The following is an 11,979-nucleotide window of genomic DNA, read 5'->3' as shown; positions in this document are numbered from 1 at the left end:
GAACATGCAAGCTCCATGCAGAAAGACTCCGGGCCGGGAATCGAACCCAGGACCTTCTTGCTGCAAGGCAACAGCTCTACCAACTGCACCACTTATATCCATTGAAGAACAAGTTGGCCGTAGTTACATTAATCACAGATCTTAAATTTTACTGTGGTGGGATTCTGATCTCATATATTCTGTGTAGTTTTCATTCTTCTTGTGGGACTTTACTGTTATGCAAAACTTCGGTAGCTAGCTAAGAAGGCCAAAACCAGATAGCTTTTTTTCATAGGTAAGTGCAAATTTTTAGCCATTTGGCTGGATGGTGTTCGATGGTGTTCATCTTAGCCAGTGGCTCACTTCTCTTTGTTATTTAAGTCCTAAATCCTGTTCGTAATGATCTTACAAAGTCTTAAATTTGACTTGGTGAAAACTTCAGAAATTCTGAAAAGTTGTTTTGACCAAAAGTGTTTGTTTTTTGGGGGTTTTTTTTACAGAAATGTTTTATCATCAAACAAACGTTGAAATCAGAAAAACATAACCTGACCAAATACAAAAACATCCAAACCAAGCTGCCCTGATTAGTGTCTTTAGAAACCTCATAACTCGGGCGTTATTTGTTTGTGTTGCTAAGGAGAGATTTCGGGCCACACTTGACTAAACAGAGGGTTTAAAGATAAGTGCAGACTTTGAGTAGGCCACTTAAAAAAAAACTTTTGTTTTTGTTTGAGCCATTAAGACGCAGGCTTGCCAGCGTGCTGCTAGATAATCCAAGTCTGCAGAGCTTTAGGTCATGAAACAAAGTCTAGAAGCAGCTGGAAAGCGTCACTAGCCTCCGTCATATTTGCATGAGAAACTTTTTATTTACTCTGAAATTCTGTTAGATTTACTAGATGTGATCATGTAAAGTTTCACTTTTTCTCTTTTTTTTCATCTCTAGAGAATTTTTGGGACCTTTGTTGTGTTTTTGGTCTTATAAATATTCCATGGATGCTAATTTTCTCTCCTTATGGTTGAATCAGCAGCTCCATTTCTTATAAAAAACAATCTGAAAAACATCACCAAGTGGTGGAACATGATCCAACACAGGAGTAGAACTAATTCCCCTCCGCCTCCAAGTGAAACTCGGCACAACTAAATGTCACTTTTACACTTTATTGTTTAAAGTCGATACAAAAAAGTGTTTGCTGGAAACATTCTTTGATTTTGCCTTTTACAAGCACAAAGACGGGAGAAGAGGTGAGTAAAGGATGGAGGGATGAACTGTGGTTTGAGAGAACAGCAGAGAGACAGAGAGGAAGCCCTTTGTTCACACAGAGTCCATGAAACAAGACCAAACCAGACTGAGTGAAGGAGAGGACAGAAGCTTCGTCTGTCTTTCTTTCTGTAAGGTGACGTATCCTCAGATGGCTGTAGCATAGGGTGTGCAGGCGCGTGCACGGGTCATCGGTTTCTCCCTGAGGTGAGTTAGTGTGTGGCGGTCTGAGGATACGAGGAGAGCTACAGAAACTGAACACATACAATCAACCCGTTAAATTACAGTCTCTCTCTTTCTTGCAGACGAACACAGAACGACCGGTTTACCTGCGAGGGTTCGGGCTTCGCGGCGCAGGTCGGAAGAGACGCTTCGGTTTTTGTCTACAGCTTCAGTGTCTCGCTAATTAACGTAGGTCGCACCAACGCGCGCGAGGCGGTAGGAGTTTGGGAGAATCTGTGCTTTTATTTTATTTTTTATTTTTAAAAAAAAAGAAAAGGTGACATCAGGACTGCCTTATTTAACTCTATTCCCAGTTTCTCGGGTTGCGGGGAAGAGGGTGGATGCATAGTTCAACTAGAAAAGTTTCTGGTGAGCAGCAGGAATTTTATTAAAGTACAGCAAGGGTTCGAAGGGTTCGAAAATTTTTCATCAACTCATTCCGATAACGTAATGTCTTTTAATGATTTGCCTTAGAAAGTGTCAGTCTGCTGGCTGCAGGAAAGTTATCGCATTTCTTCCTTGCTCATAAAGTTAGATGTTGGGGATATACTGAAGTTTGCACAAAACCCCGGCGGGTCGCACTGACCCCAACCGCCTTTCGCTATATGTCTTTGTGTGTGGTTTCTGGAACTGACGGTCTGACGGGACAACCCCCTCTTTGCCTCCCCGCTGTCTGACTGTCACATTTGCCCCGTTTCTCCTGAGCCTCGCACTTAAACCACAGGAGGGTTGATCTAAAAAGCGCCACCCACCTTAAGGACGTTTTAAAAGTAGAAGTGGCGAACAGAAGACAGCATGTCTGTAAAGCAGCAGACTTCAGGCTCGTTTCCAAAAGCAACCAGCTCGACAAATTAAACTAATATCAATCTTGCTATTCATGTGTTACTATCTAAAAACTAATACAGTCTAACTGTCTATGCAGCAAACATAAAAAAGGCTACTGTATTCACTTGTGTTTATTCTTCATTCTCGTTTGTCTATTAGACATCAAATAATAAAGAAATACATAATACTGTACATAGATGTACAAATCAATATTTTATCAGCAGTATAAATAATGTTTGCTTTTGTGGCATATATTAAAAAAGATATCCTTTTTCTAAAAACTTTGGGAAAATTCTGTTTATACTGTTTTTTTGTTGGTCTTTTATTTTATTTTTTTTACTAAATCACGTTATATGTGGAGTATCTCATATCGTCTTGATCTAGAAAAATAAAGAAATAAAAATGCATTGTTGTTCTCGTTAAGCGTTTAGGAGAACCGTTTTAGTGAAAAGAAAAGAACAGGCAGCCCTGATAATCTCTGCCTTGTAGAAAATTACACGAAGACGATATTTGAAAAGCACAAATTGTCACAAAGACCTGGGGAAAAAAATAATAAATCAACGCACGTCTCTACCCGGGGCAGCTGCGGCCCACGATTCAGATGAGTCAAATCCTCTGTGCTGTGATCATTCAATCAAAGTAGAAATGCGCCGATCAGTTAGCCAGAGATCGGAATTGGAAGATTTTTCTCTGATCAGTTCTGATCGGTGATCAGTAGTTCAGACAGTGAAAAATTGCTTTTCCTCTTTTTTGAAGTGTTTTAAAATTAAGAAGCCATTTTAGTCTATAAATGTAACAGCTACAGAGAAGAACTTGATGCACCTTTTCAGTTTACAATCACTCCGCTAAACACTGCACTTTAACGGATATGTAGGAACAATCTGGTAATTTTCTGTTGGCCGCAATCAAACGATATGGGGTACTTTAAAAAAATAAAATAAAATACAGCCTGTCAAGTAGGGAGATCAGACTCGGTATCAACCAACATGAGTCTGATTGGTGCATCTCTGAACCAAATGTCGGAGAAAATGACTATAAATTGCCTCAGTTTGCTTCAATACAAAGGCAAGCCCCATTCAGGGCCCTCTGTGTGTGTGTGTGTGTGTGTGTGTGCGTGTTTCAAAAGCCACCAGCAGAGGGCACTGTTACTCTTGGAGGCACCAAGAAGCAATTTGAGACACAGACCTTCACTAACATCCCAGCAGCCACGCAGAATGAATTAAGTCGTTGTCCACATCTGTTACACATTAGTACCACGAGTTTCTGTCTGGGAGCTCCTCTATGTTTAAAATAAAAAAAAATAATAACAAACAACAGTTCAGCTGAGAGTGCGAGTCCACCGCTACATAATTGCGTTTTTTTTGTTGTTGTTATTTTATGGCTAACAGGTGATCGGGACGGAGTCACTCGTTAAAGGGAGGGCGGCGGCCGAGCAGGCGTCAGAAAACACGCCTCCGTTTAATGCTTGAGGAGGTTTCTATTGCTCTGAAAGTGAAACGTCTGAGTAGGTAACCTATGAGAGGGAACACCAGGACACAAGGTGTGTAAATACATTGAATGGCTTCGACAGGTGAATATAGACAGAGAGAGAGAAAACACGGAAAACACGCTCAAAACTTCATGTCTGATTAACAAATACGCTGGATTTTCAAAGAAAATTCCGTATGGATGAGGGATAAAGGTTGAAGCAACATCCTGGGTCATAAATAAACACATTTCTTTAAATAAGCTCTGAGAGATGTACATGTGTATTGCAACAAATACATGAATAAAAACCGCTAACGTGTCAGTACGTCAGATAAATACTGTTGAAAGTTCTCCCCAAGACACAAAGTTTACCCAGCAGTGTTCTTTGTTTGATTTTTTGTGTCTCTGGTTTCATGAAAATATAGAAATCTGTTTGTCATTCATGAAAAAAAGCAATACAAAGGTCACTTAAAAAGGAGACAGAGGCAAAAGGTCCAGAGAGAAAAACATCAGTAGGGAACTTTCGTCCCATCCGGATCCTCCGTTGCTAGTCCAGGGGTCCCTGGAAGATGAGTCTGATGTAGCCCTGCTCACCGCTCAGCTGCTGGGCGCAGAAAGGACAGGCGGCGTGGAAGGTGTGGGTGCCGTGCGGGAGCGGGATCTGGCTCCAGAAGGTTGCCGTTTTCTCCGAGCAGACGTGTCCGCAGGGGCTGAAGGTGTGTGTGGGCGGAGCGGCATCGACGTAGAAGCCCGCCTCGCAGCCCAGCCACAGCGGCACGTAGGGGCCCTTCGCCCGGCACATGGGGCACTCCCGCAGCCGGCCCTCCCGTCCCTCCCTCTCCTCACGGTGGTTCCCCCAGTTGTGGTAGCCATGCACGTGGCCGCACTGCAGGTAGACCCAGGGCTGCTTCTCGTCGGGCGTGTCTTTGCGGCGCATGGAGGGGAAGGCCAGCGTGTTGAATCCCACGGGGCACTGCGGGCGGGCCGCGTTGATCTCCTGCCGCAGCGCCTCAAGGTGTTTGAGGGTGGGGGTGCGGGAGAGGCCCTCAGCCGTGCGCCACAGCAGGGTGGCGCCGCAGAGGTCGATGAGCGAGCCGTCAACGAGCTCCTGGGTCTCGGTCTCCACCTGGAACACAACATGACAGCAGGTCATGCTGGGCTCGACACACGAGGGGTGAACCCAACACAAGCGACGCAACTTACGACATTTTTTCAATTGTCTTAAGTTGCGTTGCTTGCCTATAAAATGTCTCATGCATGAATTTACGATAAAGTTATGTTGCCTCATTGAAGTTGCATAGGAAATGAACGGAGAGGGAGCAACGTCACCTTTTCTGTGCCCTGTTCACAGAGATCATCCTGCTTCAACTTGAAACACAACATCGGACCTCCAGAAAGGTGAACATAGAGCCGACTCACTCAAAATGAATGTCTGATGGGCGTCCCGGTAAAGTTGTTATGTCTGATTAGCTCATATTTATTATCAGTAACTAAGTTTAAGAACCAACACCAGCAGCTGACATGCCTCCCGAAATCGTTGAAGACTGGAAATTTCCCACTTGGATCACATGCAGCTGGGATTCTACGTCTCTCCATTCTTCCTCCTCTGGGACCTCGATTGCCAAACAAAATGTTCTTAAGTCTAAAAATAGGACTTGCAGAGAAAAAGTCAACTCTGTTTTTTTCCTACCCCAAGAAACATTTTTTTTTACACAGTCTCTGGTTCTGGAGTGGTATTAAATGAGTCAGTTGTAACCCATCTGCATGTGGTCAGTCTTGAACATCCGACTTGAGCTGCAGTCCATAACTTTTAAATCTCCCTGAAACATTTGATCAGGCTCTGGTTTCCAGTGGTATCGAGAAAAGCAGTTCTTTTGTATTTTCAATCGCTATGTTTCTCTTCGCCTCAGCTTTCCTTTAGTGTGATGGATACATAGCAAAGCACTCTAAGCGGGGACACTTGGAGTGTGTACATCATCATATGTAGCAAATGTCCAGCCAACGCTCAAGTCGGTGTTCGCTGAAAGTCCGCAGACAACATCTGCCGGACATTTATGTTATGTCCGAATTCAGCGGCTGCATCCGCCAAAGGCAGGATTTGTCTGAATTTACAGCCGCTCACTTTGTGACTGAGTCCGGCTACGAGTGTATGTAGCCGGACTCATCCTACGTAGGTTCGGTTCTTCGAAGGAGTTCAGACACAGATTTAATGGTGTTTTATTTTGAGTCTAAATAAAAGCTCCTCCGCCAAACCTCGTCTGTCGTCAGGAGTTCACAATGCTAGTTCATTCTGAACAGCAGGTTTTTGTGGCTGTCGGGTATAAATGTCGACTAACCAGTGTGTCCAATCATTATGTAGGCCATCACTTAATATCTCTCCTGTATTTGGGTCTTATAAAATATTGCAATATTCTGTGAAGAAATTAATCCAAATACATGTCTGTCTTAATTAGAGTTAATTTACTGAAATAAATAGACTTTTCCACGATATTCTCTCCTGATAATGCTCTAAAATATTTTTTTTCCTCATTTGTGATTTAACTATACATTCTTATTGAGGTTTAAACAGGAATCAGAAGTAATTGGTGTTTTATAATATCATTTTCAGCTTGTAGAAGAAAATTTGATTTCTTAGAATCAAAAGCTAGCGAACTTTGGTTTAAAAAAAACCCCCAAAGTTTATTTCTGCAGTACCAATGTGAGAGCAGCAGGTGGCAGTGTGACAAAGCCGTCCCTAAGACTACAGACACACGTGGGCCGGTCAGAGGTGCAGGAAAAGTGACAGCTGGAGGGAAGATGACAAGAGGAAGCTGAAATCCATGGTGAAGCGGACAGCTGCTGGAAATGTCTAGATTAACTCAATGTTGAGGGACAACTCAGTCAGGATTTGTGAGATCAGATGGAGCGGGAAATTAAAAGTTTAGATAAACGGAGCGCACTAGGAGACAGAGATAAGACGAGGAAGCACTTCCAGGTGTTTGTGTTGAGGTTACTATGGCTCTCATGCTGGCCAAGGAAGAGCATCCAGTCTTCATCACATACACATAGGCAGGTGTACAGAAAGACTTTTAAGTTTCTGCTGTTGAAAATGACCCAACTCATGGAACAGAAGGTCACACCTTTTAATCTGTTCACCTACAAACCAAAGATTGAAAAACGTCCTCAGTCAGTCTGAATGCCCAGATGTGTGATCTATGTAAACCTCAGCTTTCCCCCCTTCTCAAATGTTTGATCCAATTAGACCAAAGCAGATCATTTACCAGCTGTTTCCACTGACCATATAGTTACGCAATTTGAGATTTCAAAAATAAACACGCTTCATGGGAACACAGCAATTATTAACCAACTAGTATTTTGGATAAAAAAAAACGTTTTGATGCTAGGATGAGTTGGTTTTTTGGCCGTATTGAAATTGGTTTATTTTGTTCGCACCACGTGATCAACAGGATGTGGCTACTGGCGCAAACCACAAAGAAGAAGAGGACAGGAAGTAGTTGGAGGAGGAATATGAGGAATATTTCATGATCGTGTGAACAAACTTATTCAAATGTGATTTTAACTACGCTTATTTAAAATGGAAAGACAGCAAGTGTGAAATTGTAATTATTTTCTTTTACAATATAGATGAAGTAAAGACATTTGTAATAGAAACGCATTTCATTGTGCATTTGTCTGATACAGCGGATATGACAGTTCCAATATGCAGATGATGCAGTAATGCTTTTGCGAGGCAGACAATGGAAGATAAAATAAAAATGCATACACATTTTTTTCATCAATAACATTCAGATTTACAAACCCCCGCCCCCAAAAAACCCAAAAATGGTACAGTTTTACAAAAAACCTGTGCCTGAAGTCTGAGAACAGTTGAAACAAGGAGCAGTGGATGTAGAGAGAGATGGGGGAGCTGTTAATTTGAGAACTGGTGGGAGACAAGCTAGACATTAATAAGTTGATATTGTAGAGGAGGGAATGAAACAACCTAATTAAGACCACCGGCGTCTTGAGTGTAGTCAGATAAGTGAGTCATGGCTGTGAAGGGGAGCGGCTGTGATTGGCTGAGAGACCGCTAGAGGATCCCTTGCAAGATCGTGTTACTCAGAGTTTTGTCTGGCAGACTGTTGCTTGGGAGACGGCATCCAGATAACCTTCTGATGGCGTAAAGGTTGGACTGGGCACGGTCAGGTATGAGCCTGTGATAATCAAAGTGTAAGGGCTTTTTCTAGGTTAATCTGAATTTTCTGAAAATGGGCTAGTCGTTTACAACAACGTAAACACGAAGAGACCAAAGACAGAAAGATTTATACAAGTTTATATAAATGATCTCCTCACCATTTTGCCCCGCTGCTGCGCTGAGCGGGTCTCTCGCAGGGTGAAGACGTTCCCACAGACCGAGATCTCCCTCCACACTCCCGGTTTGGAGTCCTGCATGAAGCCGTGGCGAGGGTGCATCACCAGGACGCCGTTGGTGGTCAACCCGTCCATCTGTCCGTCGGACGTCTTCCACTTCGCCGCTTTCTCCTGATGTGAAAATTGACGTAGAAAATCATTCGTTATCCAGCCTGAAACACCACATTTTCACACCAGGGAGGAGCTATTTAAAAATGTTTTATGTATGGAGTCGCGTTGTGTGTTTCTGACTTGCGTGCGAAGATGAGACGGCGCTCACCCCTAGGAATATGTTCTTTGAGGAGTCGAAGCCCGCGGCATAGATACGGGCTGTGTAAGGCGGCGTGCGCTGGCACATGATGCGGCATGCGAAGCGGGAGATGGTGCTCTGGACCGACTGAGTGTCCGAGTTGCTCTGGCTGCCGGCCACTGTGTCCGTCACCACGAAGTCTATCGGACTCTCTGTGGATCGGCCGATCTGGCGACGGGTACAAAGAAACTGAGTTCATGTATGAGTCAAATGTGTTCAGCTTTTCATCGAGCTTTGGAGAAGCTGAGAAAGAGCGTAAGAAAACCACAATGTTTGTAGAGGTAAAACTGAGCTGGTGTTGTAGGAAGGTACAAAGAAAATGGCAGGTAATTTGTTTGACTGTGTTGTATTTCTAGGACCAGGATAACCTTGACTTTGTGCTGCGCTAACAGGCACTTTGTTGGCCCTGACAGCGACCTGCATCATCACTGTACCAAAATAACACGGCAACAGACTCTCACGGTGTCATTGCTACCCAAGCAAAGAGTAGGGTAATTTTAGAAAATGCTGTGAATATATTTTATGCCCCGCCGCCCCCAAGTCTGAATATGTTTTGCATGTTTCACATCAAAAATGCTCAGCTTTTAAAAATGTGTTGTGTCAGAAAAAAAAAGCCAATTTCATTGCTATCCTATTTTGTCATTTTGCTCCATTTTTTCACATTACTGAGGAACAAAAGTCTGTGAAGGCACGTGACAGGTACAGAGTTTATCCAATTGACCTGCTTTCTGCCACTTCTAAGCTCAAGAATGATTAGCAGCCGAAATGGACAACAAGCTCTACTTGCAGCCACGGTAGAGGATTTTCAGGCCGGATGCCTTAATTGACGATTGGCTAATCTAGGGGTCAGCAGCCTTTACAATCCAAGGAACCGTTTTTAGCATCACTCTGCTGTAAACACAAAATCTACCACTTCTTACTGGTAACTGAAGGAACCGCAATTTCACGTCTAACTGCAGGTTTTAGACCAAATTAAGAAAACTTCACGTTTTTGACAAGAAAATAAGGAAAGTATTGTCTTGAACACATTAATAAAGTTAGAATTTAGAACAACCTATCTAAATTTAGCTCCAAGAAAGCTGGAAAATGAGGAGGAGGAGCTGCAGCCTGGCTCTCTGTTAGGCTACGCTATCTCTCCACTGTCATGAATACTAAAGCTAGTTAGCAAGGCCACCAGTTCTGACCTCTAGCTGGACGGGTCTGACTGAACTTTGCCGCCTTTGCTTTTAGACCCCACGGCTCTTTGTGACGCGAACGTTATCTCATCTCAACCTTCAACATCGTGTTTGAAAACCTCCGCACAAACCAGCTTTGTTAGATAGATCCCAATTAACTGCTGTGAGCAAATGAAGCAGAGAGGTGGAAAAAAACTAAAATAAATAAAAAAAACAAATAAAGGCTGTAAATTGGCTGTAAAACTCCAGGCTCAGTGATAAAATCTGGGCTGTTTTACCTGGAACATATCAGTATTGCTGTCGTGAGTGTACTCCACCACCACCGTCTGGGCTCGGGACAGAGTGTAAGAGATGCTGTGCTGGTCTTTGTTGCTTATGGCCTGATGGGACACAAGGAAGGGGTGACGGATGACAACAGAGGCAGAGAATGGAGAGAAGAAGACAAAACTAACTGCAGATGCTGTCACAATAACTCATCAGAAGACTTGAACATGGTCGGATAGAAAAGGAGCTCAGTTTCCAGAGAACAACAGATGTCAGAAGTGGCGTCACGAACTGGAGCAAACCCTGGACCACCCACACCACTAAAGAGGTCAATGACTCTTCCAGATTCTTTGAGATGCTGCACACAACAGGCCGCTAGTTCTGCTGAAGTGAGAGCGTAGAAGTGTGTCCACAGTCGGCACACTGCTTACAGCTGTTAAACCATGAAATAAAAAATGAAAAACCCTGAAAGATGTCCCTCATTTATTACCTTTCTCTGACCATTTAACAGATTCGGAGGATTTCCCATGATGGAAACATGTGCTTCCCAGGATTTTTCAGGAAAACGCTCCGTTACCTTCCACTGAACCGCTCACTTATTTCCCTTATAAAACCTTCACCGTGTTCCAGTTAAACGCCGCGTTAAAACGCCCTTCTTCTACCGGCATGTATTTGCCGTCACAGTGAGCCTCTCTGAGTTCCCGTCTTTTAAAATCACAAAGCAAACATGTGGTGGAGAGTCCAGCTCCGGAGAACTTTGTGTGTTTTTGACAGCTTGAAACAAAAAACAGTTTTAAGCTGTCCTCTCTCTGCAAGGAGCCACTTTTTCCTTCCTCTTAAAATGGTCTTCAGGGTTTCTGAAGGTCTTCCAAAGTTTTTCTTTGAACTTCCCTGCCCACACATTTCGAACGCAGCACCTGGCGATGAAAGTCGGTGCTGAACAACAAAGAAATCGGACAGATGGCAAACAAAAAGAGAAATGTCAAAGCTATAAATCTACTGTATCTGCAGCAGATTAAACTGAGGGGGAAAAAACACTTTTCCCCCTCATTTATTTATTTGGGATTGATGGAGGTAAAATCCTAGTTTCTTCTCTCAAGCAGTTATCTGTGGCATTTCTTATATAGATCATAGAACTGGCAACAAATTATATCTTTGTCAACTTCTTGAAACAAACAGCCAGTTAATAGAGCACTTGTTTATTTGTTGAGTTTTAGAAGCTTTTTATGGCTAAAATATTCCCAGATCATATTTAGACATCTTGGAACTCAACGTGGAATCAAATTGCCAATGGTTTTATCGACAAATGTAGCTCAGTTAATATTCTACTCTTTGTTTTGTGCCGTAGGAGGCTGGGCAGTTCCTCACCAGCTGCTAACCAGAAGCCATTCTTCTTGTCTTGCTCAGATATAGTTAAACGATTCCTTAAAAAAAAAATCCACTGAATCGCACTTAGTCTGACCTCTCACCCAGAACCAGTTTGCCATGGGAGACCCTACCAGGGGCAAAAACTGCCCCGGACAACATAGCTTCTGGGGTCCTTGAGGCACTGAAACCCCTCCACCACGGTAAGGTGGCGATTCGAGGAGGGGACTATCAGATTTAGAAGTGAGCTCACTCCGTTTGTGTCCTGGACAGGAAACAGTGATTTAGATGCTCAGCCAGTGTTGAAAGGCGCTCAAGAGGCTTTGGGGCAGATGGGTAAATATCTAACGGCTATCTTAGGTACACCTCAAAGTTTCTCCCTGCAGGAGAGCTGGGAAGAGGCAGGTCAAGAGATCTCTTCATTTTGCTTCAATGATGGAAGAACCTGTTGGTTGGGCTGATAGTTACATGATTGGACGGATATGGTCAGTGTGTGGACAGGAAGAGAGCAAAGAAGCAGCTGAAGACCAAAGAAAAGCTTCCAAAGAAATTCAAACCCGCTTTGAAATCTCTTTTCTTTAGAAAATGAGCCAAAAACAGTTGGGGCCATTGGCAGAAAAACATGATAGACGTAAGGTAACAATGAAAACATCAGTAAAACAGGAACAGATCCCCATCAATACTAACCCTGAATAAAAGGAGCTGCTATTTCATATGTCACACTA

The 11,979-nt window shown here is 43.3% G+C and overlaps 1 protein-coding gene across 1 annotated transcript in view; it reads right to left on the bottom strand.

Moving 5' to 3' along the window:
• Positions 1–2,604: 2,604 nt before the first annotated feature.
• Positions 2,605–11,979, bottom strand: part of peli1b (pellino E3 ubiquitin protein ligase 1b) — a 41,270-nt gene continuing 31,895 nt past the window's right edge. Inside the window, exons 4-7 of the mRNA XM_044136427.1 lie at positions 9,904–10,005; positions 8,421–8,618; positions 8,084–8,272; positions 2,605–4,877 (exon numbers count right to left, since the gene is read on the bottom strand). Coding sequence (XP_043992362.1) covers positions 4,299–4,877; positions 8,084–8,272; positions 8,421–8,618; positions 9,904–10,005 — 1,068 coding nt within the window. The 3' untranslated portion in view covers positions 2,605–4,298. The remainder of the gene's footprint in view (positions 4,878–8,083; positions 8,273–8,420; positions 8,619–9,903; positions 10,006–11,979) is intronic.

This window comes from Gambusia affinis, linkage group LG13 (assembly GCF_019740435.1).
Source record: "Gambusia affinis linkage group LG13, SWU_Gaff_1.0, whole genome shotgun sequence".
Classification (NCBI taxonomy): Eukaryota; Metazoa; Chordata; class Actinopteri; order Cyprinodontiformes; family Poeciliidae; genus Gambusia; species Gambusia affinis.
Note: the sequence above shows the minus strand (reverse complement) of the source record. Positions and strands in the feature narration are given on the sequence as shown.